We start from the raw sequence: 26,444 nt of genomic DNA, 5'->3' as shown, positions 1-26,444 counted from the left end.
TGCGTTTTTAAGTGTAAGGTTTATGTCCTTATTCTGGTCTTTACTTTCAGAAAAAGAACAGGAACCACCCACGGCATTATAAATAATGTATCTGTTACAACTCATTTAAACCCTCGTGGATGCAAGACAATCAGTGTGTATGTTATTAAAACCCTGAGTTAGAACTGCTCTCCGGATCGCATATTTATGACCCCCCCACAATGTCATTCACACAGATACAGTTTTTGCTGTAACTAATAAGAAAATAATGTGAACATTTCCAGAAAAGTTAGACAGGAAGACAAATACCCTCACGCTTTTCTGCCCAGATCTACAAACCTTTAGGCGTTGTACTGTTGGAACCATGTCAGCTTTTAAGTGGATAGGCAGTACTTGTTAGTTTAAATGGATTAAAGGTTTTAGAGAAATCCGGGGATGATCATTTCTTGTTCTTTTAAAAGCAGATAATACACCATTTTAAACACTAAATATAATTTAAAAAAAATGCAAAATAGATGTTTATTTTATGACAACACACTTTATACAAAGAGTGAAAATTGCAAAACATGAAAAAAAATAAAATACATATTCCATCGAAAATAATTATTCAAATTGCATTTCCTTATAAATAAAATAAAAACACTGGTCGTCTGAGGACAGAAGGTCACTATGTGAGGCAGACAGTCAGAGGTGAGTCGATCAATCAATGTGCCTGCAGCTCACAGGATACCTATTGAGACAGATGGTTGCTACCCTATCATCCTTCTTCATGCTCCCTGCTGTCTGTACTGCTGTACAGTGTGCTTCGAGTCTCTGCAGAGGTGATGAGCTTCTACCACGCAGGACGCCCACGGAGAGACCCGTAACCACAGGTTTGTTGATGTTAAACAAAGTGCAATTTAGAAGATGCCTGCAGTGAAAAGCCCTCAGCAGAGTTAGGGACAACAAAGGAATCTGCAGCAGTTTCAGTGCCCGTTACCTGAACTGTGCATCAGTTTTTAGCAGCGCGCCTCAGTCGGCAGAGCTGTCCGAGCTCTCCTCACCCGTTGCTTTCCAGTTTTTCCTCTTCTTCTTTTTTGAGTTTGGCCCTGAGTCGGAGTCTTTGTGCGAATCGTGCTTTCGCTTTTTGCGACTGTGTGACAGCCTCTCCCTTTTTATCTCATCATTACTGTCCTCTGTGCTGATGTCCACGTCTTTTCCTCTGGCTTTTGAAGCTTTCTTGTTTTTATGTCGACTTTTAGTCCTTTTTCTCTTCTGCTTGTCTTTTGTAGCACCGCTGTCATCGCTGCTGTAGTCACTGCTCGAACTGTCCACTTTCTTACGCTTTCCGTCCTCACCTTTCTTCTTTTTTTTCTTCTTTTTCCGTGAGGATTTTTTGGACCGTTTTGATAAGCATGCCTCTGTGTCAGACTTGGACTTTTTCATTTTGTGATGGCTCATCTTCTTTTTGGCACTGTTTTCTTCACTAAAGTAAAACAAAGTCAGAAGAATAAATATAAAGACATACAGGGAAATACACTGGTTTTTGACATGGAGATCAGTCAAGCAAAGAGAACCATCTCTTCTGTGGCTTACTATAAAGAAGCTCTCTGTAAAGTCTTAGAAACATAATGTTTACGATGTAATCTTAGAGTTTATTTCAGCTTTGACTTGAAGACCTCTTCGTTTTTAAAAGAAAGTATGATCGGTAGAGATTCATTAACAAGGAAGCTCGTTAATAACCAGAATGTTAACATCATGGAGGTGTGAATGTTTGAGGCTGTTTGAAGATTAAAACACTGTGTGTTCATCATCCATTAAATCTGGATAATAACCCATTATTACTAGAGTGACTATTTGCACCCAGGTGAGAACAGTTACACAGCAGCTATTTACACTGGGCCCCCTCACTCAGCTATATCAATATGGGTGTAAATTATAGGGATTTGTATAATTTTCAAATTCTCAACTTTTTAAAAATACTTTATCTGACTATTTCTTGCACATTTCCCCTCATTTTTACCAGTAATACTCCTAAAAATATCAGCAAAACCATGAGCTGTTTGGAAACCACTATTAAACAACAAAATTAGAAGATCAAGTGTTTAAAAAGTGCTTGATGCCAGTGTAAAAATATTAGCAACATACTTCACCAAACTAAAGCGGCCAGACAGTTCAGGGTAAAATCTTTACAAATACAAATGAAATGAAGCTTGCATATCATAAATCTACCACAGCTATGGTCACAGTATTTCTGCCTGAAATATCCAGCTTTGTTAAATGACTAGATGGAATATTTTATCCCAAAAACAATAATGCTGGGATGCTAATACCATCTGACCAGGTGCATATAGTATTTTACAGTAATACATGAAATCTTTGTTTGTGAGCTCCTCTTACACAATCAGGAGCAATCAAAATTTGCACAGTTACAGCTCAGGTCCTCGAAGGCTATTATCTGTTTCAGAGGTATGCCATCATAATGGCCTAGCAACTGCTTAAAAACAGACAAAATGACCCATTTGTAGTGTTTATGCACCTGTAACACCACATAAAAACGTTTTAATTTCATGACAACAACATGTAATTTATATGCACAAATTTTCTTTAAGAATGACACATTATCATCATCTAAAAATCACACACCAAACAATACTGTAGCATAGGAAAGTGCTGGAATCAAAGTCAGAACCTGATATTAACACTATTTACAACTCATAATTACAATTATTTTGACAAATGTTGAGGTACTTAATAAAATCTAAATAGTTAATGAACTATCTAATGCAGGGGTGGGCAATTCCAGGCCTCGAGGGCCGGTGTCCTGCAGGTTTTAGATCTCATCCTAAGTCAACACACCTGAATCACATGATTAGTTTGTTACCAGGCCTCTGGAGAACTTCATGTTGAGGAGCTAATTTAGCCATTTAAATCAGCTGTGTTGGTTCAAGGACACATCTAAAACCTGCAGGGACACCGGTGTTCTAAGAAACCATCCTACTCTGACAAAACGTCCTACCCGTTATAATTTGACGGTGAGTTGCAACTAAACCTAACCCTACCCATAACCATAACCATAAGAAGTATTCCGGATGGGTGAGAGAAAAAGAAGTTAATTCGGCGTTGGTTTTGTGCGCATGCGCCGCGTCTGTGCAGAAACATTGGGTAGGATGTTTTTCCAGGTAGGATGGATTCCCAGAACACCGGCCCTCGAGGCCTGGAGTTGCCCACCCCTGATCTAATGGGTGTACCCTTTTTTCAGTGCAGGGGGCAAGTCTCATAATGGAGTCTCTTCTTACTTCTGCTACTTTGTTAACAATGAAATTATGCAACAGACTTCAGCCTGGTATCAGTTGGTCTTGCATTACTACAAGGTTCAGGGTTGGGAGGTTAACTCCATGGAAATGCGGTAAATTGCATGAGTGCCCTTTTAAAGTCTGAATATCTATTTGAATATATAATAACCCATTTGGTATGTATGAAATTTCTGCTTACCCATCACTTTCAAACTCCTCGGGATAAAGCTCCTTGAACCCACTATGTCCCCATCTGTGACGGAAATATATGAAATCACATATATTAGTTCATCTGATGTAGCACTCCAGTATTTCCATTACACACTGGAAACACATGACCACTGCCACTTCATTATGTTTTGTTTTTTGTACAGTACCTGTCAGGATCATTGGACTCAAATTCATACAGTTTTCGAGTCCAGTATCGAGCCTCTCTGTCATCATGTTCTGAGGCACGCTCTCTGCTTCGGTTAAAGTCTCTACGTTGATCTGACACTCGGTCGCAGTGCATATGTCCTCTGAAATACAACCATTATCCTTAAATCATCAAGTCAATGTATAATCAAAATGACAGCTGCATTACAAAGATTCAAAAGTGCTGTGATTTCATTTGTGTTCAGGTAAATCAAATTAAATTGAGGTATTTACCTCACAAACTCTGCATCTGAAAAATCTTTTCGTTGGGATGTTTGGATCTCCCAGTCTCGCATTTTCCACATGTCAATTTCCTCCTGGATCTGCACAACAAGATGCACACAAAGACAACACAGAGATGCATTAGTGTACACATGATACAAATATTTACAAATGCCATCCTTCCTGTGCGTGGGTAAAGAAGAAATCCTGCCAATCAGTGGGCTAACCTACCTAATTCAACATAGTTGGTTTGTTTTGGTATTTTATACCTGCTGTATAGGAGTTTAATCTGAGCAAGCAGAGACTGCGCTTGATGTATCGCTCTCGTACAAGCTCTGCTAAATTGTTGTGGAAAGGAAGTCTAAAGGACCAAACAGAAGCAATGCATTCATTTAAACAAATCATCAACTCAGCTCAACTTTAAGCTTTAAGTAATTAATCAATAGATTAGTGCACATAAAAAAACCTCCACCTTCATCTTACAAACACTTGTTGAGTCTAAACGCACCTTGTTGTGGGCATCCGTGTGTCGGATTACATTCCTCAGCAGCGTTTTTCCCAACGGCTGCTTTGACATGATGATACCTGACATAAGAAACATGTAAGCGATGGGCAGTAGAAACCGAAAGCAAGAGAAGGGCTACCAATAATCTGAATAACTGTTATCCCTCGAACACTCAATATCCCCTATTAGCTTAGCTCGTTGCTAATAGCATAAGAATAATGTTTAAACAGCAAAACATGTTCTAAAGTCCACTCCCCTCGGCTTCGCTTAACTGTATACAAGCGTCTGCATTACTACACGTTTACTGTAATTGTTTTTTTAATTATGTCCAAACTGTACCTTTCAAAACAGAGCACCATTCGAGAAGAAGAAAATACAGCGTCTACTAGCGCTTCCGCTCTACCAAGTTACGTAATGGCGTCGCGCAATCTACGTCATTGCACTTTGAGGAACTCAACCGTGATTGGTCCAAGTGTTTGTCAGTCATCTCAGCAGCTGCTGCTAAACGGTGAGAACTGCAACTTATTAACGGCAAAATTAATTAAAGTAAGAATTATTTTCTTTATAAAACGTTATTTTTTGTACTGAATATGACTGGTCCCACCCACTGAGTACTTTCAATACCTAAAATTTTTCCATGTCATATCTGTGAATTTTTGCGTTGCACTGTGTCTTCTAGAAAAAGCATATGACTGGGTGCCAAGAAAGGAACAGTGGTACAGTAGTAGGGAAGTATGTGAGCATGTTGCAGGTCATTTGTGAGGACAGCGAGACTGTAGAAGTGACAGATGGGTTCAGGTTAGTGTGGGATTACATCAGGGACTGCCTCTGAGCTCCTTCTTGCTTGTCATTTTGATAGACAGGCAGACAGATGAGGTCAGGCAGGAGTCTCTGTGGACTGTGATGCTCACAGATGACATTGTAATCTGTGGTGAGCGTATGGAGCAGGTGGAAAACAGCCTGAAAAGGTGGAGGTATGCACCGAAGAGAATAAGAGTGGATTTCAGTAGAAGCGAGACAGAATAGTTGCAGGTGTAACTGTGAACTTGTAAGGAGCAAAGGTGGATGAGTTTAAATATGTGGGGTCAAGCATCCAAAGCAACAGACAGTGCATCCCCATCTTCAAGAGAAGTAAAAAAGAGAGTGCAACGAGGATGGACTGGGTGGAGACGGGTGTCAGGGTGACAGAAGGATAGCAGCCAGAGTGAAGATTTACAAGATCGTAGAGAGACGTGCTGTGTTGTATGGTTGGGAGACAATAGAACTGACAAAAAGACAGGAAGAAGAGGAAGAAGTGGGAGAGCTGAAGATTTTAAGATTTGTGTTGGTGGTGACAATGATGCACAGGATTAGAAATGAGTAAATCAGAGGGACAGCTCATATTGAGCACTTTGGAGTTTTAGAGGCAAGGCTGAGACAGTTTGGACATGTGCAGAGGAGTGATAGTGGCTATATTGGACAAAAGAAGTTGAAGATGGGGCTGCCAGGCACGTGGAGGAGAGGATTCATGGATGTAGTGATGGAGGATATGCAGAGGGTTGGTGTGACAGAAGAGGATGCTAGGGATAAAGATGAGATAGAGGTAGCCCTCGTGACCCCTGAGGGGAGCAGCTGAAAGATGTAGTGATTCCATCATTGTTACCATCCACTGTTCCTGCAGAACTTACCACTTATTCTTTGTTGTGCAGAGAACAAAACAAAGCAACAAGAATATGTGACAAAGCAGAATGTATAGGTTATATCTGCTGGTTTAACTTTCAAAAGCCAGTTCACCTATTTAGGTCATTGTAATCGCAATTACAATTGCAATGATTAATTTTATGTTAAGGATGGCTATATCTTATTTTTTAGAAAATGTAAATATATATAGCCAGGCTACTAATGTTTTGTACTGACCTATATCTGACCAAAAAAATAAATAAACAAATAAATGAATAAAAATAGCTACACTCTGCATAACCCTGTTTTCACTGAAGACTTTATAGCCCCAAGTTGAACATTTGGCTCTTGGGATCTTCCTAAAGTCTCTGTACCAATATAAGGCCTGCACAACTTTCAAACAAGATGGATCACTTTCTGCAAATAAATTAACCTTATGTCTAATTTAAATGCTGCCACAGTTGTGCAAGCCAGTACTTCAAAGGCACATTCAGTTAGTAGATGTTATCTGCTTGGTTGGATGTATTAAGCTGCTCTCATTGCATAGTGGGCATAGTAAATTTTGGGAATCAAAGTGTATTTCTTGCATATTCATTAGACCTAATTATGGTGTTAGTAAGATATAGTGCAAAAAAATCAAACTACTATAAAGGCCATAAAGGTGATAGAAAGTAAATTCTATCATCATTATGACACATTGTTCATAAAAGGTAGAATTGTGTTATGTGAATTTGTGCACTATATCTGACAAACTCTGAAATGCACATGAACTAGGCTACATTTTTACATGAATGAGCACCTTGCACTTTAATACCACTTTGACAAAAAAAGGTCTCCTGTTCAAACCTAAAAGCAGGGCTTTTAGACTTTGTTCAAGTCAAACCAGATTTGAAACAATTGTGTCAGAATAATTTAATATCCAACCTCTGATGCTCTGAAAGGTGAAAAAAGGTGCTGAAAACTAGTCTACGTTTACCAGTGAGTCACAAACTCTTACAAATGTACAAGTATCAGTTTTGAATACTTATGCAAAATGAATATGCAAAATGTTTCTTTAGATTGATACAGTACTGAACTGGTACTTTTTATTCCACTACACTGATCAAAAAACTGTACATATTAGTGTTTCTCATCTACAAATTAAACATCTGTGGTTTCTGGACAGCTTTTTTGTCACTGCTTTAATTAAACTGAGGTCACTGAGGTGCTTTTCAGTCATCTTTGTTAATGCCTGATTGGTATGATATGGGCAACACCTACTACCTATATGAATAAATTTTATAGAAATGTTTGATTTATAGATCTGTGTTCATCTGATGTCTCAAAACCAAGTGTTTGGTGTTTACTTTAGATTTAGAAGTTGCACTTGACTGAATGCAACACAAATTAAAAACCAATTGAAGGTTAAACCCTTCCAAACTTTTCCTTTTTACAAGGATAACAACTTTTACGGGTCCAGCCTTGGCTGAGTACAAATTTTGAATGCTTGGTGTATATTCTTTAAATAATTATTTATTTAAAAAACAAATCATTTTTCACATTGGTTTCAGTTATGTAGTCAATATGTACACAAGTGGTTTAATCTAAAAGATGCTGGCTTTGTTTTCGCTCTCCAATGTTATCTCCCAAACAAAAATACTTCCTTCTAAATTGACTACAAAAATGCATGAACATCCTAGGGGAAAAACTCTTATCAGCTTCATGGTTATCTGTTTGAAGGTCACTGAAATGAAGGGGGGAAAACATAGATAACTTTTGTTTAAGGTATGTTAGTAATTTGATACAAAAACCCATAGTGACCATGCAAGCACGCTCTATTTTAGCAACTCATTTGATTTACAAATAGGCTGACTGCATGCTGTCTCTGTGGCAAACCGGCTTTCTTCTCATTGCCTGGATCCCCAGTGGTGGAATGACTTTGGCACCACACTTTGAATAGCAAAGTCATTGTTTATATATCATCCGTACATGAATCCAACAATGCCTGATAAAAACACTTCTCTCAGTCACGTCTTGCTCTGCCAAATAATCATTGTCTGCCTTTAGGGCACCTGAGTTTGAATAGAATAGAATTCAACTTTATTGTCATTGCACATGCACAGGTACAGGGCAACGAAATGCAGTTTGCATCCATCCAGAAGTGCTTTAGTGATATAGATATATTACAATATATATTAGCAATAATATAGATATGTAAGTATGTTACAGAAATGGGTCTATTATGGTATGTTATAATGTACACGGTATGAAGTATGTTAGGAATATTCTATAACTATAAGTATGTACAGGCTGTAGTGAGTACAAGCTATGTACAGGCTATTAACAGGATATAAATATGAAATAAAAAAAACTATACAGAAATCTGAGATATACAGTTATACAGAAATGTGAACTATGCAAGTTATAAACAGTTGTAGGATTGTAGGATTAAAAATTATCGTATGATTATTTACACAGAACTATACAGTAGTGCAGTTAAGATAAGTGAGATATGTGGATAATTTCTACAGAGGCTATATAAAGTGCTAGTGATTGTGAATGGTGGTTCAGTCCATGTTATTATTGTGTGTTTGAGGGTACGGTTGTCCATTGTGTGTGTAGGTGGTTGTGGGTGTGTGTATGTCCAGTCCATGAGTTTAACGTGGGTCAGATGTCAGGAGGCAGAGTTCAGGAGTCTGACAGCTGTGGGGAAGAAGCTGTTCCGGTACCTGGTGGTCTTAGTCCGGAGGCTCCTGTAGCGTCCTTGTTTTTTCAATATTGGGGAAAAAATATTCAAAGTAATGCCGAGAAAAAAAGGATTTAGCTCATGGTGGAACACAAACAACCTTATAAGGCTGTTTCAAGAAAAAGGTTTCCATGAAGTTATTGAAGTTGCCAAACTAATCAGTGCACTTTCTGCATAATATTGGAGCCTCTTAGTGTTATTATTATTATTTGTAAACAATTCCATTTTTTCATCCTTGTTGACAAAGCTACTTTTGAATTTAGCTATTTAAGCCTGTGGATAGATGGGTGTGGGTGGATTTTCAGTGTGTTTTTTATTTACCTGGTAGGAAGTCTTCCTGCTTGCAAAATCAAGGTAGAGGACGGTCAAATAATGCATCTTAAATAACTGAAAGACCCAAACAGTGCTCACCAGAATTTTATTCATGTGTTTGTAGACAAACAGATGTCAGCCTACGACTGATTTGAATGAAATCCCACATGATCCAGCCGTTAGGTGTTTTTGCTGACTCTTGATTTTAAATGCACTGAGATGTCTCATTTAGTCCACATATTGCTGCTGTGAAGGAAACCGTGCGCAGATTCAAAATTACAGCCACTGATTAGCCCATAAGTGGACGCTGACCTTCCTTCTGACCTGTAGCACGAAGCTCATTTGATGCTTGATTGTGTAGCTTTGGCCGATTAGGTGAGGTTCAGATGACTTATTATGAGCGTCATTACGATAGAATTTGATTTGCAGGGCTTGGTGGTCATGTTTGAGCTGTGAGGACGTGTAAACAGTGTTCATGGTTCGTGGAGGGGTATTATCTTGAAAGAGTCAAGGACTGTTCAATAATGTATGTTGGAGTTATTTTTGAAGACATAGGGTTGAGTTGAAAAATACATTTTCTTTTGTAAGGGCTTATAAGAAAATATTAACCTCCCCACCCCATCAGTATTTAATAAGAACAAATACATAATTTGACCTTTTGTGACCTCCATAAAGTGGTTTTTCATAAGCTTCTGACACCTTATCTGCTCATTCCTTGCATGCAGATGCTTTTAGGAACGGAGAGTGTAACAAACTTGAGTTTGTATGAGCATCACATTCTTCTAAAAGGTGACCTATTGTGCATTTCCTTACTTTCTGTTATATACCGTGGATTGATTACGTTTCCAAAATGCCAAATAATGAGCCTTAAAGTAAGAGGGCTGCCCTAAAGCCCAGTATCAGATAAATAGGGATTATTCTGAACTCTAAATTGTTCAAAGCTACTCTAGTAGAACAAAAATATGGAGCTGGAAAATGAGCAAAATAGGTCTTCTTTCCAAAGCTACTAAAGTATTAAAAGGTTTTTTTCAAATATACACTAGAAAAAGATAACCGCACATGGCAGTCGTAATAAAGGGATACACGGAATGTGGGACTAATAACACTTTATATTTTTGAAATTACAAAAATATATTTTGTGTGTGATTCAAACATTTTTCACTTATTGTAGGTATCCCAACAAATTAGAATATTTTTCTCATTTTGATTTAGCACAAATAGCTGTCGGCATGACAGCTTGCTTTTGCCTCTGCTGCTTCTCTGCATAAATCGAATGCGGCATTTGTATGGTGGGTTACATACATATTCATGGCTCTACAGTAAAGTAGCTCATTGAAGCATGCATCGATGGTGCTCATAGGGAATTTAAGACACTGTCATTTTGTTATGGGCAGAACTGCAAGCTGCCACGTTGAGACCTACTTCACGTTTTTTGGTTGCTTTCTTTTTTCTTCCTGCTGATGACACTGCCAACACTTCTAACAACTTAATGACAGCGTACTCTGCCAAAAACGCCTTTCAAAGGAATACTTAACACTGGCTGTACATGTCAAATAAATTCTTTTGTTTCTGCTGCCTGGTGTTCAAATTACGAAGCTGACACTTTTTAAAAATTTGAGTTTAATCTGATGCCTCTGATGTTGTAGCGCATTAGCATCAAAATGCTTTTCAGTACATACAAGACACAGAAGTGAGAAGAGCTGGTTTTGCAGGCTGATGTGTCCACTCTATAAATACCATTTTCTCCTTAAGTACCTCCCTATTTCCTCTGACTCTGTAAATATATAATTACCCTCTGGTAATGGCTTGGCCTGTATGGTATGTTGTTATACAAGCCTGTGGTTTTATCAACAAACAAAAGTCTGCTGATTTTCCTGTTTTTAAAAATCAGAATTTCATTTCTCATTTTAGCTGCAGGTATATGCAGTACATGGAGAGAAAAGGAGAAGGAGAACAACTCCCACCTCTTCCCCCTTCTGAAAGGAGAGAGCTGTAGGGAAAGCGGGGAGGAGGAATAAGGGAGAGGGGGAGGGTGAACACACCCAGACAGAGCCATGTCTGACATCCTCTCTCTCACCGAACGAAGGAAGGAGTGATACAAAGCCAGTTCGGCCAAGCAGAAGAGAAAAGAGGGGAAGGAGAGGGAGGGAGGGAGGGGACAGGAGAATGAATGCAAAAAGGGTGAAAAAGATGCACAAGAGCTGCATCAGTTCTTGTCCGTAAGGAACAAAAAACATTGTGTTCGTGAATGGGAGCTGGTGAGCTCCACCACAAGGCGAGTGCAATGAGAAACCAGGCAGATTTCAGTCACTGGTGCTGCTGAGCTCCAATCCTCTCTCTGTCTGTCTCTCCCTATCTCTCACTGCCAGCAACGACTGAGCCTTGGTATGATTTAGGGGAAGGGTTTGGGGGCTTTTGATTAGGATTTTGAGCTTTATGTTTTAGGAATATGCTGTTGGAGAGGATTTAAACGTGCTGTTATTTCTGATTGAACACAGTGTGCGACGTGGAGACTCCTCTGCGTGCGGCTTTCAGGGCTGTTCCCCTCCCTGCTGCCTCTGGCTGTGTTTGGGCTATGGTCCTGACTGAGACGCAGGGCATCACCCAGATGTGGGGCGCGGACTTTATGGGAGGTTAAGCCTGTAAACACCAGCATGGGAGCCAAACAGATGAAATGGTAAGTGCTATTTTAATATGAACAGTGCGGCAATTCAGGCTACTGCTATTGTTGACAATGCAGGGATGCATCAGTGGCAGAGATATATATATATATATATATATATATATATATGTATATGTAAGTCTACAATCACAACACTGTAAAACAGATTTATCACTTCATCCGCATGTGAATCTCAGTCTTAGACATGGAATTGCATTTCATCCGAACAGCTTGATCTTGAAAGCCAAGCTGTGCAGGTTATTGTTCGGTGTTTACAGTGCAGTAGGTGTGGGTGTGTCCCTGTGTGTGTCTGTGTGAGCCGAGCTGCTATTGCCTAGCAACCTCTCTCTAACAGCTATTTCTGTGTATGCCGTGCCACGGTTCAGATATAAGTTTATATTGATTAGACTGATTTACATTATTCTTTACTTTAATCTGATAACTTTATCTTCTTTTTCACACACTTTGCACCATGTTTACAATGACCTACTTTATTTAACTGGTCCTTTAAGGTCAGTGCTGAACACATCAGTCAAAAAGATTGATTATGACACAAACTGTCACTGATATGACAGTGGATAAAAGATGAATAAGCTGCACTTTACTGTTGTAGAAAAATGAGGTGAAAGTAGTTTGGATTATTTAATACACTGTCATCTATAATTTAGTAGTTCCCAAAAGTGGTGAACGTGAAAAAAAGAAAGAAGACACAACAGCTTTTTTTCATCTGATAATTTTTGTGAAAGGTTTGGTTTTACAAGTTTTCTTTCTTTTAAAAAAATCAAAGAAACATTTAGAGAAAATCCTTCTGGATCGACTAAGATCTTGCACTGACTAAAATCTATTAAAATGCTATCAACTAAATCTACTAATCTACGAAAGCTAATATGACAAGCAACAGTTGGATAAATACTGAGGAATAATACGTTTTAGCAGTTTGTAGCAGTTATGAATACAAAGTAGCCAAAAAAAAGTATAAATACTAAAGCAAAGTATCTAAAAATTGGAGTAAATGGAGGCCCACTCAGGCCACCACCGCTGATCAAATTATGTTAATCTATTGCACAGAAGCTCATCTTTTGCAAATCCCAATGCTTAATCTTTGCTAAACCCATATGTTCCAAATCTGTCGGATTGTACGTGTTCTCTTGTAGCGAGAGATCAGCAAAGAGCATTTACAATAAATGTGTTATTGAACTACTCTTAGAGACAATGATAGAGGGTATCCCGATAGTGTTATTATCTGCAGTGACTAGATTAGTAGGAGGTGCTTCTTTGATCCCTTTTTGAAAAACACTTAAGGATAATTACAGCAGCTTCTGATAAGAGGCTTAGTTCATGTTTTTATGTGACCTACAGTGGTGCAGAGACTCTTTCTGGGAAGTTGGGAAGACGAAACTAATCATAAGTTTCTCAGTATGGTTTGATATATAAAAAGAATAATACATTAAACCATGTTTAACCATTTTAGTATCCCAGTGGTGCTCTATTGAATTGAGATCCAACATTCCTCTAACCAATATATTTCCACCAGTCTGAACTATTTATACAAAGCGGGTTGGATCCATGCTTCCATGTTATTTATACCAGAGAGGAGAAATCTAGCAGAAGCAAAAATCGAGACTCATCTGACCAGAAAACATTTTTTCAATCTTCTGTTGTCTAATTTTGGTAACCCTATGTAAAAAGCAGCCTCAGATTCCTGTTCTAACCTGAAAGAAGTGGCATTTAGTGTGGTGTTCTGCTTCAAGGTTTTACAAGTTGTGCATTCAAAGATGCTCTTCTGCATACTTTGGTTGTAACAGGAGTTACTGTTGCTTTCCTATAAGCTAAATTTCTGTGCTCGTTCTATGTAAGTGCTTCTTATCTAACATTCTCACACATTTATACTCAGATGGTTGCACTGTAGACCAATTTGGGGTTAGGACCTTTCCCAAGGATATTTGGCCTGCAGACTGGAGCATTAGTAGGTGACCTGCTCTACCTCCTGAGCTACAGACACCCCTATCAGCTGGAAACAGTCTGTCCATTCTCCTCTGACCTCTGGCAGAGGAGATGTCCAACAGGGCATTTTTGCCCAGAGAACTGCTGCTCACCTGATACTTGCACTTTTTTGGACCATTCTCTATAAACCCTAGAGATGTGTGGGAAAATCCCAGTTGATTGTCAGTTTCTGAGACAGTCAGACCAGCACATTTGGCACTAACAAACCACTTAAATCATCTTTTTTCTCACCTTCCTAATGCTCCTTATACAAGGCATGACCTTTTATACATGCCTAATTTACTGAGCTGCTGCCATGTGGTTGGTTGATTATGTATTTATATTATCAAGCAGCTGAACATGTATACCTAATAAAGCAGCTGTGGAGTGTATGCCCTTATACATTTGGATTGTAACAACTCTGCTATTCACTGATTTCAGATCGAGCACCATAATCAAGACAAAATTTACATGTCTGGTGCATTTGTTCATGACTCTTTACCTGCAAGACATTTCTCTCAGCCCCATCATATGCAAATATTAGCATGCTAACTTGCATGCTATAATGGTGGAAATGCTTCACTAAGTCTCCCTAACATTAGATTCTTTGTGGTGTGTTTCTGATTTGATCAGTGGCTGATAAGCAGACATTAACTAAATGAATATGTCCACCTTTAATCCTCAGAGAGTACTTTGTTGTGCTGTTAGCTAGTGCTAACTATTACATAAGAAGAAAATCTTACCACCATACATATGAAGCAAATTCAGCAGGACATTCTTTGCTTTCTTTCCTTCATTCTCAGCTAGTTAGCCTGGGGAGCAGGGTGATGAGTAGTGATGCTTTTCTATGGCATGCTTGCACAGCGTTTAGATCTGTTCATGCAGTCGCAGGCTTGTCTTCACATGCAGACTCAGAGGGAAAAACACAGGGAAACTACCCTGTTAGGGACTGTGCATAATGCTATAGGTCACAGGTCACAGTAGCTGTATCCAGTGTCCACAAACACAGGAGAGTGAAGATGACAGCTGGTCTGAACCTCAGGCTGCTGGAGATGCTCTCAGAAAACACTATATTCATGAAACTGCAAGGAAACAAGCTGTTCAGAAACCATGCCAGCACTATGTTATGAAATTATGGCCGAAGGGGGAGCAAAATATGTAAAGAATTTCCTGTTAGAAAATGACAGTCTTGCAGGCATTCCTGCTCCTGCTGTGTATTTTTTGAATGAGTTGGAAATCTGTTCATTCAGTCTTTTCTTTTTTTTTCATTTTCTAGTAGTTCTGTTATCTACAAAATAATCTGTGAACCTGTGATGCAGACAATGCTGTTTGGTATATCATGCATCATATTGGCATTATGAGTTCAAAAATGGATTTAGTTAAAAATATCTATCCCAAATGGGATTAATTTACATTATTGTGCTCCTCTGGGAGTTTTTAAAATTTCAAATCGCCATTTTATGTAGCTAGGTTTATTTATTGCTGCTCATTTGGCAGCATACAAGCACATTCATTCCTGCCTGTGCCCACCATCTGTTTCAGTCTCAGCTCAGCCAGCCCAGCTCACTCCCCCAAAGAGGAGTATGTTATCACCCAGCTCACTGACACCCCTAAAGAAGAAACAGTCCATGATCACCCTGAGAACCAGGGGGAACCTCAGGATGACAAATCTGAGCTGACAGAGAAGAAATCTGTCACAGGTTGGTTGGCTGCACATCAACTCTTTTAGAGCCAGATATGATGCAGTGAAAAAAAAGGTGCCTTGCCTCATTTCCCCTGTCCCTCTGCCGCTTTTAGAGGAGGTGGCTCTCTGTGGATTGTGTCCTTCCCTGGGGCACGATGTGCAGGAGGAAGAGAAGTCCTGGGAGGAGCAGCTGGATGCCCACCAGGAGCAGCTGGAAAAGGAGATGCAAGAAGCTAGAAGGATGGTGTTCCGGTTACAGGTAATGCACTTCAGAACAAACTGCTGCTCTGGGCCAAGGGATATAAGCGACAGGGTCGCTGCCCTATTTGCAACAAATCCACAGAGTAAGGAGCAAGTAGTAAAAAATAGATTCTGAGAAAGAAGGATGAAAGTTTGGTCAGGGTATGTAAACGTTTTCAGCTCAGTTTTTATCTCAGGTAAACCCACCATACCTCTGTTTGCTGACTTTATTGTTTCTCTGTTTTGAAACATTTTAAAAAGGAGGCTATTTATTATCTATCCTTACAATAAAATCAGGGCACTGGGTTGTTAAATTAGAGCCATAGTGAAAAACAAAAATCACCATGTAGTTGGTCCTAATGCAACTAAACTGTTTGAAGAAACCTTAAAAATTGTTAGCATCCAGTGCTAGCTTAAAGTTTTTTTTAAAAATGTTTGCATGTCTACAGCCGCTTTCTATGTAATCTTGCCTTATCAGATGCTCACAAGTAGTTAGATAATTAACTGACAAGCAGCTCCATGGTTAAGCGATGCCTGTTCTGTTGTTATTTTATGACAAACTGAGCAGAAAAAAGACTGGGAGTTGATTTAGAGCTTTTCACTGGAACTCTCAATGTGGGGTCCAAAAGATTAGCTAATAAAAGTGAAGGAGTCCATCATTAGGTTGTAAAACATGCAAAAACAAAATAAAACTATCAAAGAGATGACTAAATTCTAGCAGTGGCCAAACCAACAATCTGGTACATTCTTTAAAAAAAGAAGAAGGGATGCACATGGACTGCAACACCAAACACTGAAGCAGCGGCTGAAGGTGGCTGCAGAAAGGGCCTGCAGGGCACCTCAAGGGATGAAGCAAAGCACTTGGTGGTGTGCATGGGTTCTAAATTTCAGGGAGCCACTGACCGCAAACATTTTCTGTAATTTTTAAAATCAATGTGTATATTTAATACTATGTTAGTTTGTATAAAAATGGCTAACAAAAGGTATACTTTTGTTAAACCCATGCATTAAAGCTGAAAGTCTGCACTTTAATCACACCTTGGTTGTTTTCGAATCCAAAGCTGACTGTAGCTCAGTATGGGGTAGCTGGTTTGCTTTCACAAGGCACAGCAGATTGTGCATTTGAAATCGGGCTTCTCAAGGAGTTCAAAAGATCCAAACTCTTGTATTATTATGCGCACTGAAGAACTGAAGCAAGAATCTAATCGGAAAAGAAAACACTGTTATTTTCTGCAGCACATCAACATTATTTACTCACTAGATCCCCACAGATTCCTACTAAAGTATTGATGACAAAGGACTGCTAAAGAAAGGTCGTCATATCAACGTTTTATAATCTGCTTACACTCTGTTCATGTGGGAGTTCACATTGTAAACCAAGTGCATGTAATGAAGACTGTATAACTGAAATCTCATCAGAGGAATGGAAATAAATACATGCCTCAGTTTAGTTAATTATAGACGTGTATTCTGGCATATTTAGTTAATTTGCAATTATACAGCACTTTCCAAGTTAAATTGCTAAATAAAATTGTACCAAAGTGTCACTAGCAGTCAGTAAGATTACAAGATTTTGGGAAGACTTAGAAATGACAAAAGAAATGACAAGATCCAAATGCGACATGCTAAAAATGGAAATATACTTTTAAATGAAGTAATTAAAAAGAAACCCAAACAGATAGACCAGATGTAACGAAGCCATCCACTAGAAAGAATAACATGTGTTTTGACAGATAAACAGACAAAGATGGAAAAATATCTTGCCTTATTTATACTTTGAGTCCATTCTGTTATTTCTGTTTATCGGGGTCGTAGAAGGGTCAGAGCCTATCCCAGTAGTCACAAGGTGAATAGCAGAGTGCACTGTGGATAAGTCACTAATCTATTATAATTTATATGAAATGATTAAAATTATGTTGCATGAAAAAATGTGAAAGGGGGCGATTTTATAAGAAAATCATAAAATGAGGCTTGTTAGGCTTATAATACATATAAAACATAAACTCACTTGCCACTTTATTAGGCATTAATACCTGGTAGTACTGGTTTTTAGATTCAGAACTGTCTTAATTCTTCATTCTTCAACAAGGTGCTGGAAACATTCCTCAGAGATTTTGGTCCATACTGATGTGATACCATAACACAGTTGCTGCAGATTTGTCAATTGCACATACACAATTTAAATCTGGTCCACCGCATCACAAAGGTGCTTTATTGGAGTGAGATTTGGTGACTGTGGAGGTCATCTGAGTACACTGAATACAATGTTCAAGAAACCAGTTTGAGATGATTTGAGCTCTGTGACGAGGCGCGTTATACTGCTGGGTGCTTTCAAAGTCAATAAAAGGACCTTTCTCTTCCAATTCTGATGCTTGATTTGAATTTCAGAAGGTTGTGAATAGCATTGAGTCCTTGCCATGTTAACATACCTTCCATGAGCAAGATCCTTACAGTATAATGGGTCTTATTCAGACATCAATACATTCAATTCAATTCAATTTCATTTATATAGCGCCAAATCACAACAGCAGTTGCCTCAAGGAGCGTTACATTGTAAGATAAAGACCCTACAATAATACAAAGAAAACAGGGAAAACCCAGCATGAGATAACCCCCTATAAGCAAGCCCTTTGGCAACAGTGGGAAGCAAAAACTCCTTTTCAACTGGAAGAAACCTCTGTCAAAATCAGGCTCAGGGAGGGGCAGACTGCTGCAAGCGTTTGGGGCTGAGGTAAGGGAAACAGAACAAAGACACGGTGTGGAAGAGAGCCACAGATTATTAGGATAATTAAGAATAAAAATATGAAAGACAAAGCTAATCCTACAAAATTTGCTAATCTTTGCCAGCTTCATTAATTTGTGCAAATAAATAAGTTTGGCACATGGTATTTAATTGGTATGTTTGGGGTCATTTGTAGTATTCAGCTACAAATATCGGTGCAGCGACAGCACGTCCACATACAAAAATAAATTAAAAATAGATGTTTTGGTGACTTTTACAGTAATAGCCTTTATGTTTTCACTTTTAGAGTCTCTATATTACCTTACAGTCTGTATATTTACACAGACTTGTCAGTGTAATTTCAATTTAATTTGGTTCAGTTCACTGACTTTATTAGCTGCAGTGCAAAAACAGAGGCATTTACAACCACAGGAACCTGGTTTCTCTGTCATGCGTCGCAACTATCATTGCTTGCAAGTTTTCTTCAGATCTGTATGTTTTTTTGTTTTTAGGCTCTGCTGCTCCATGGCTCCCTCCCTGAGGAAGACCAGGATGGATCCGTGAGCTTTGGAGATAACCGGGCTAACACCGAGCAGCAGCTGGTACAGTGCCCTCTCTCTGCTAACTTGGGAAAACAAACAACACTTGCTCGCCACCGAGCTTGAAGTGTCCGTGTCAGCCCTTCTGTTCTGATGATGTTTGTAGCCATTACTCGTCTCACGAGTGGCCACTATAGAGCACAAATGAATCTCTCTGATCTGCCAGCGCACTGTCATGGAGGCCCAATGCCTCCTCATACGTTCTGACATTTTTCCATTCTCTAATTACCCTGCTCGTACCCTCTCCCTTTGAAGGTTCTCATCCGCAGTCGCCTGGACCAAAGCATGGAGGAAGCCCTTGATCTCAAGGTACAGTAAGTAAATGTAATTAGGTTTAACATAGATGAGCTGTCTTAGGGGCAGAGTCCTTTTCTCTAATGTTTTTGTTGTTCCTTTGTGTGGCTCTTAGAGGGAACTTCTGAGGCACAAACAGGAGACACGTCACATTCAGGCCATCAAGGTAAACCTCTTACTCTAGTTTTGGGCTTTATCTGTGAAGTAAAATGGATTAAAGGATTATATTTAACCTTTTTGACTATCGCGCCCTCCCAAACTGATGATTCTGTAAGTTTTATCACATACATTATACATTTATAATTTCTTTACAAAGATCAAAAAAAGTTTAGAGCTGGGTGGATCCTGTCGACGAGGCAGGTGGATGCAGTTCATCAGTATTCAGGTCTTTTCTGGACAATTCTTTGATCTCCCTCCTGCTTCTCATTAGGATGCTCTGCAGCAGCGCTTGGCAGTGCAGGAGGATGCTGTGCTGCAGCTAAAGCAGGAACTACTGAGGTGCAACATGGCCAAAGATCAGCTGGAGGGGGAAAATGTGAGACAAGTGATGATTTCCCTTTGACACGATGAAATATTCGACCTCTTTGACTCGTGGCTGCAGGTTTAAGTGAGAGAACTATAGCACTCACATATCACCTTGATATAACTGTTTGCAGGCAGAGCTCAAACGCAAGCTGAGTGAAAGGAACAAATTACTTAGCGAATATGAGGTATTGTCTTTTATTATATACACGTCAGTGCATTATTTTAGCCATAGAGATGCAAATAAATCCTCGTGCCATCCATCTCTCTTGTCACAATAGCAGCAGCTCGGGAGGAAGGACAGAATACTGCAGCAGCAGCAGCAAAAGCTTGATGAAGCTCAGCACAAGGCACATGAAGTCAGCCTGGGACGGGTATGCAGCATGACAGGTTTCACATATACGTGCTAAATAACATATGTTTGAATACAGGACTCATATATAACACCAATGTTTGTTTGTTTTTTTATCGCGCATCGGTCTGTGATTACATTGTACTTGCCGCAAGATAGCCCATATATTTCTTCTTACGAGAAACATTACTCAATAAGACCAAAAACTAGAAATATATTAAGGCAGCAGGATGCTTGAAGAAAACATTACATTTCCCACTACACCTCAGCGGTGTGGTCTTTATAAATTGTTACTCAGATCAGAGTAAATGGTGCATTTGTTGGAGACTATTTTCAGTGGCAGATTAATACATATTTCTTGCACCGGTGAGTATCCCTTGCAGCAAGGATGCTGTATGTGAAATCGACTCAAAATAGACTACTGTGCACGGTGTTCATCATGATAGGAAAAAAACATGTCACCCACTACGGTTGTGATGGGGTTTTTTTATATTATAGTTTTTGGACAAAAGTGAAGCTCTTATTTAGATTAATAAGCTTTCTGGCTGTTTTTTTTAGCTACACAGGCCCAGTGTTTGCTCTTTGTATTGCAGTTTCTGAGCACATTTTGTAAATATTATCACACTTTTCATTCAGAACACTTTTCACCTTGGTCTATACTGTCTCTGTCTCTGATAGGTGTTCAGGAGCGAGGGCAGCGGGTACAGTAACTCAGTCGCTTCGACATCTCCTCCAGTGTTCCAGCACAGCGCACCAGTATGCACTCTTTAATTCTCTCATTAACCAATAATGTCTGTAAATGTCCATAGTTCAAAATGATTTCGACTTTTTTTCCAATTCTTTTTAAGTATCAGAGGACTGTTTTTCACAGGGTGAAGAGCTGCAGGTCGTCAGGGAAGCACTTCGCAGTTTGAGGGACAGTTTTTCCGGCCATGACCCCCAACATCACACCCTGGACACTCTGGAGCAGGGCGTGGCCACTCTCATGGACAGACTGCACTCTCTGGACACCCAGCGAAGACAGGACAGAGGGGTACACACTCTCGCTCTCACAACCTCAAAGAGGAAATTTTAAAATGTAGTAGCTCGTCTGTCACTTGCCAAATGATGACTCAGCAACTGATAACATCCGACTGTTTGCTATGAGTAATTGGTTCTTCTTCTAGGAGGAATTCAAATCGCCGGGACGCAGAGCCAACTCGACAGATCGTGACTCCTGGCCGCCGAGCTCGAGTGAGACAAACAAAATGCTCGTTTTTGTTTAGGATTTGTCATCCCCCGCAACATCTCTACTGGCTGTTAAATCAAATTGTGCCATTCAATTACACTGCGCTGCAAAGAGAGGGCATGACTGAGTGTGAGGCTAAAACCCTTTCAGACTTTGGTTGTGGAAAAACAATGTTTGCTGGGTTTTTTTCCAGAAATGGCGCACTCACACAGCAGCCCAGGACTGGATACTGCCGTCTCCACTAAAGTGCTCTACTTCACAGATCGCTCGCTCACTCCATTTCTGATTAACATTCCAAAAAGGTGAGTATATAAACACTTTATGGTGGTTTGATACAGTGCTGTGTGTTGCTTCACTGGAGCGTTCTTTATTTTTTAAGCAAATTGTTAGTTGGGTTTTGGTTGACCATAGCCGCATATGGATGCCTGGGCTGGTTTATCCAAAGCATAACATCTGTGTGGATATATGTGTGCTTCCAGGCTGGGAGAGGTGACACTGCGAGACTTCAAGGCAGCTGTAGACAGACAAGGCAGTTTCAGATACCACTTCAAGGCCCTTGACCCAGAGTTTGGCACAGTGAAAGAGGAGGTAGGCGTGGAAGTAAAATTACAGCCCCTATTTCTCTTCACATTGGGCTTCAGTTGGCAAATGTAAAACGGCAGTTATAGAGTAAGATATGCTAATAATAGCTGTGCCTACTGTGCACTTCAAAACACCATGGGGAGACTTATTTCCATCCCAAAGAATTGGATAACCTCAAGTATTCATTTTTACTTTCTATCCAAACCTTTTATAGTATAGATATGGGTCTCTCAGATATGTAAACACTGGATGCTGGCTTTTCAGGTGTTTCAGGATGGAGCCGTTGTCCCTGGCTGGGAGGGGAAGATTGTTGCGTGGGTTGAGGAGGATCACGGAGAGCGGAGATAGAGCCAAAAAACTAGAGATCGTCACTACAAACCTCAGCTGTTCCCACTGGACCAGGAAGCTACTGAAAATACTTCTGATGCCATAAGAAAGAATAGTGTTACGACACAAAACTGGGACCAATGGAGCTAACACCATTAAGGTACAAAACCATGTTTTAAAAGTGAATGTTTCATATGAAGAATCTAAACATTTGGATACAATGTTTTTTTTTGTTTACGGACCGCATGTCGCACATTGTTTGCAGCTCATAAATAGGTTTGTGGGACTACCACGTAATGGTCAGTAAAGTCATACTTGAATAATAAAATAATGTTAGCTTTATATGAAATAACAAGCTACGCTGTGCTTTAAAAAGCTGTAATCAGTGCATAGTATGCAAACCTCAAAAAAAAGAAAGAAGTGTTTACTGACATTTTCCACGTGTTCCAGATTGCCAAACACTGATGTTGTTGTTCTGCATCAATTTTGATGTTTTAATAAACATAAATTATTGCATGGTTCGTTTTGTTGTCAATTATTCCCCCCTGCATACGGTAATGACACCAGCTCGTAGCCATTAAACACCTCCACTCACGCGCCCACACATTAATAAACAAAATCCACAGATTGTCATTAAAGTCAATTAATTTTTTTTTTTGGGGGGGGGGGGGTGGGAGCAGAATTAAATTTGCTGCTGAGCCTCAGCCCACACAGCACAAAGGGACACTGTTACATATTTGTTTCACAAACATGTTGCTCTTGGAAATGGATCAATTTACACGCAAGCTGTTTATTGTTAGTTAACTTGAATTCTGAGGCAGAATACGAGTCCCTCCACAGCACAATGCGCTCTCAGTGCTTTTTTCCTTTTTTTTATTTTTTTTTATTTGTACATTGCATAACAGGAGTTTTGTTGTTTTTGTTTGAGGCATTTTCAATGCCAGTGTTTAGCTAGCTTAACAAACACTGCGCATTTGTTTCTTAATTAAGGAAAATGATCACAAGACATTCACTTTCAATGTAAGTCTTCGTTTCTTCTTATTAAAGATGGCCGACGCGGTGTCTTCGTTTACAGTTTTTGGGAAGTCCACAAGCAAATAGTAAAGATCCTCCACCTCCAGTAAGACGTCATCCTGCAGAGAAAAATACATCCAGTGTGCTACTAAGGCTCGCTACAGGTCGATTATGTATTTCTTATGACATCCAGCTACACACTGACACACACTGGATTCTAAAGTGCTTCGTTATAACTGTTCAACGGAGTGTGTAACCACTAACCTTGGACATGCTCAGCTGGCATTCAGACATGGAACAAACCATTGGCAGCTCCACCGTCAGTTCCACGCTGTCAGGAACTCCTGCTGCATTGGTCTTCACCTCGAGTCGATACTCTGGCTTCTGAGGCTCTACAGAAGCGGCTGAGATGACCTGGATCAAATCCTTCTTTATTTTCTCTGCAGGCCTACAGATAATTTGAGGAGCAGAGTCCTCTTGGTTTTCTGATCGTAGGGAGGAGATGTGCTGCAGGAGGGCAGCTGGTGTCTGACCGGCTGTTAAAAAAAAAAAAAAAAAAAGGTCTATGGATTATCAGGAAAATTGTTTTAGGAGGTGAAAGGAGAGTGGGTAAAGAGCATGGGTTCAACATAAAGTGCTTATCAAAGCTTGTCAGGGTTGACAGACTTATTGCATTACCTGTGTTGGGTTGTTTGGGGGCACTGGACAACTTCTGAAATCCAAGCCGGCGGTGCAACTCATCTGGGCTACTATTTGGGCTACTGTTGACAACTCTGTACTCCTGCGATAACGTCATCCCAAGCTGCTTCTGGGCAAAGCTCAGGGCCAGCATATAGACCTGGTTAATCTCTGCTTTGTTCTCCCTACTTTCCTGCAGCAACACAGGATTTAATGCCACATCCAGCACAGTATACCAGCCTGTAAAGGAAAAAGTATGACTTTCTTGCTTGTGCCATGTAATACAAATGGCAGGTCTGCAGCTTGACACACACCTTGATCTTCATTTGTGCCTGTTTCCAGTTTTCCAGTGTACACTGGTAAAGGCCTGCTAGAATCCTGAGGCGCAGGCACACGTTTCCAGCCGCATATGTTGATGTACAGCAGGCCTTTCTTTGGTTTCTGTCACAGAAACAGTGCTGTCAAAAGGATCTGTCAAAACAAACTCAATTTCAAAGTTCTGAGTGAAGAAAAAGCCTGTGTTTCTCGTGCAGCCTGTGTATTTTAGGATATATAAAGCAAGCACAGCTTACAGCTCCTCAGCAGAAATATTTTTAGGTTATTACTTGGTTGGATAAAAACAAGAAATTTGATGACAAAGCTTTCACAGCTTGTAATGGACTATACTAATTAATAGGACTAGAAGTTATAATCCCTATCAGTATAACACAGACCTGAGTGGGTTGGAGAAGCCCTCTAGATGGGGTGTTTGCCGCTGACCATATGGGTATGTATCTATCAGTGCGACACATCATCAGCTTTGTACCCCAGCTTCATAGTGCATTTCCGTAATTTCTCACAAGATCCCCTCAGCCAAAGCAGACCCACCACAGGGTGATCAGACCTGGGTGTATTTCACATGGCACCCACCAGTAATTTGGCAGGCCACACTGTCTCCTTCTGCTTCAGCCAGCCCCTGTGACTACTTTCTTTTGGCAAGAGTGGCAAGCTTTTTGATTAACTTGTACTAAGCTTCCCTACCTGATGCCTACTTCCTTCGTCAGTCTTACTGTGGAGCTGACTGCAAAGCCCCTACAGGCCACTTACACTGAATGGACTTTCACTTTCCAGCCTTGGTCCTCTTCCTCAGCTTGCTCACGCTTTCTTCTTGTCATATGCCTTATTGATTGCATCCTTCCAAGGGACAATCAGTTCTACAGTGAAGACAGACTGGCAGGAACTGGACCAGAGAACCAGACCTGGGTGCAGGTTGATTTCAAGTGTAAAGGTATTTCAGAAAGATTGGGCTTGACATGCTGTTTCTCACCTTCCCAGATGAAGGTTGTTTGTTGCAGAAAGGTGGCTTTAACTTCTAATGAGCTGCAGTTAGTCTATACTCTCCTGACTAATAGCTACCGACAAGTTAGTTGGTTATGTCACCAAGTATATCCTCCATGTGTTAGACTGCTTTTGCAGCCCACCAGGATGTGTTTGAGGGTTGCAAACAAGTGACAGACTGCTGGAGTGAGCAGTACATCATATGTGGGCTGTTTTGTTTTCATATTCCATAGCTCACTACATTTGATTGTTCTTCGTTTTATGCCTTCCCGCATCATTCAGCGGCCTTGTTGAAGTTAGGGGACTGCTGTTGCACATCTAGTTGATTCCTGGCAGTCCCCCTCCTCCACCATCAGATGCCTGCATTACTTGGGTGAGCCTTTTGCAGAGTAGGTGCTGTTCCCAATCCAAATTCTCCTGTAATGTAATTTCTTGTACCAATGACAGGACCTGAGACACTGAATCTTTTTTTTTTTTTTGATGATGAGCTGTATCCTAGCTACCTACATTTTCTGATATGACAGTTAACTTTCCCTAATTTATGTTTGAATTTAGAGTATTCATTTATGATTGGAGGAATAAAGATGGGCTTCCTTTCTAGCTGAACCAAAGAATGTGATGAGTAACACCTGTACGGACCACAGTATGGACTGGGGCCTACACAGGAAGGAGCCTTCACGAATGAAACTCACCAGTATTTCAGTGCAGAGGCAGGTGTCCAGCTCGGGCGGCGCTCTGAATTCAGCTCCTTCCTTCATCTGTTTCTCTATAAGCGTACGGTAGGCTGCTGGGTCATTTTCAGAGAGATCATCCAGCATGGACCACAGTTTGCTCATCTGCTGCAAAACATCCTCTGTACTGCCAGTGGAGCACATGTTAAGGTAACTGTCGTACTTTTATTACCTAGCTAACTCTAGCTAGTTAGCAGAAAAAGTTTGTGCGTCAGAAAACCAGCCGGTCAGCAGTGTTATAGAGGAGCATGTGTTATAGAAACACCTTAAATAGCCGACAAATATGGAGCAGTATCACACAAATATTAATAAAAAAAAACCCTCAACTAATTACGTTGTACATTAGTTGTAATCGCTAACACTAGCTAGGTCAATGTTGTCAGTTGCCATAGAAACATAACACTGTTGCCACCAGGCG

At 40.0% G+C, this 26,444-nt stretch overlaps 3 protein-coding genes across 7 annotated transcripts; 1 reads left to right on the top strand and 2 right to left on the bottom strand.

Annotated features, from left to right (window-relative positions):
* Positions 1–473: 473 nt before the first annotated feature.
* Positions 474–4,817, bottom strand: nkapd1 (NKAP domain containing 1). 3 transcript variants are annotated; one of them, XM_006801568.2, is made up of 6 exons: positions 4,735–4,817; positions 4,399–4,475; positions 3,903–3,991; positions 3,632–3,772; positions 3,454–3,507; positions 474–1,444 (listed from the first exon to the last, which is right to left on the bottom strand). In XM_006801568.2, exons 2-6 carry the CDS (start codon positions 4,465–4,467, stop codon positions 991–993), a joined length of 807 nt encoding a protein of 268 aa, XP_006801631.1. In that variant the 5' UTR covers positions 4,468–4,475; positions 4,735–4,817; the 3' UTR covers positions 474–990. The 3 variants fall into 3 exon arrangements, with proteins under 3 accessions (XP_006801631.1, XP_006801632.1, XP_087707731.1); XM_006801569.3 differs by lacking the exon at positions 4,735–4,817 and adding an exon at positions 4,160–4,251; XM_087851605.1 differs by lacking the exon at positions 4,735–4,817 and having other exon boundaries at positions 4,399–4,506.
* A 6,402-nt stretch (positions 4,818–11,219) lies between these two features.
* dixdc1a (DIX domain containing 1a) lies at positions 11,220–22,802 on the top strand. 3 transcript variants are annotated; one of them, XM_035912378.2, is made up of 16 exons: positions 11,220–11,476; positions 11,590–11,768; positions 15,279–15,436; positions 15,534–15,679; positions 18,895–18,984; positions 19,237–19,290; positions 19,391–19,441; positions 19,706–19,810; positions 19,932–19,985; positions 20,082–20,171; positions 20,828–20,905; positions 21,021–21,182; positions 21,316–21,382; positions 21,571–21,679; positions 21,857–21,965; positions 22,224–22,802. In XM_035912378.2, exons 2-16 carry the CDS (start codon positions 11,746–11,748, stop codon positions 22,305–22,307), a joined length of 1,380 nt encoding a protein of 459 aa, XP_035768271.2. In that variant the 5' UTR covers positions 11,220–11,476; positions 11,590–11,745; the 3' UTR covers positions 22,308–22,802. The 3 variants fall into 3 exon arrangements, with proteins under 3 accessions (XP_035768271.2, XP_087707186.1, XP_006801633.2); XM_087851060.1 differs by having other exon boundaries at positions 11,222–11,366; positions 20,079–20,171; XM_006801570.3 differs by having other exon boundaries at positions 11,222–11,476; positions 20,079–20,171.
* Positions 22,803–23,056: 254 nt separating this feature from the next.
* pih1d2 (PIH1 domain containing 2) lies at positions 23,057–26,416 on the bottom strand. The gene is made up of 5 exons (XM_087851061.1): positions 25,988–26,416; positions 24,293–24,419; positions 23,979–24,218; positions 23,565–23,836; positions 23,057–23,419 (listed from the first exon to the last, which is right to left on the bottom strand). Exons 1-5 carry the CDS (start codon positions 26,168–26,170, stop codon positions 23,285–23,287), a joined length of 957 nt encoding a protein of 318 aa, XP_087707187.1. The 5' UTR covers positions 26,171–26,416; the 3' UTR covers positions 23,057–23,284.
* Between the last annotated feature and the right edge of the window lie 28 nt (positions 26,417–26,444).

Source organism: Neolamprologus brichardi, chromosome 14 (assembly GCF_056152115.1).
Source record: "Neolamprologus brichardi isolate AB-2024 chromosome 14, ASM5615211v1, whole genome shotgun sequence".
NCBI lineage: Eukaryota > Metazoa > Chordata > Actinopteri > Cichliformes > Cichlidae > Neolamprologus > Neolamprologus brichardi.
The sequence above is the reverse complement of the archived record's forward strand: the minus strand, read 5'-3'. Positions and strand labels throughout refer to the sequence as shown.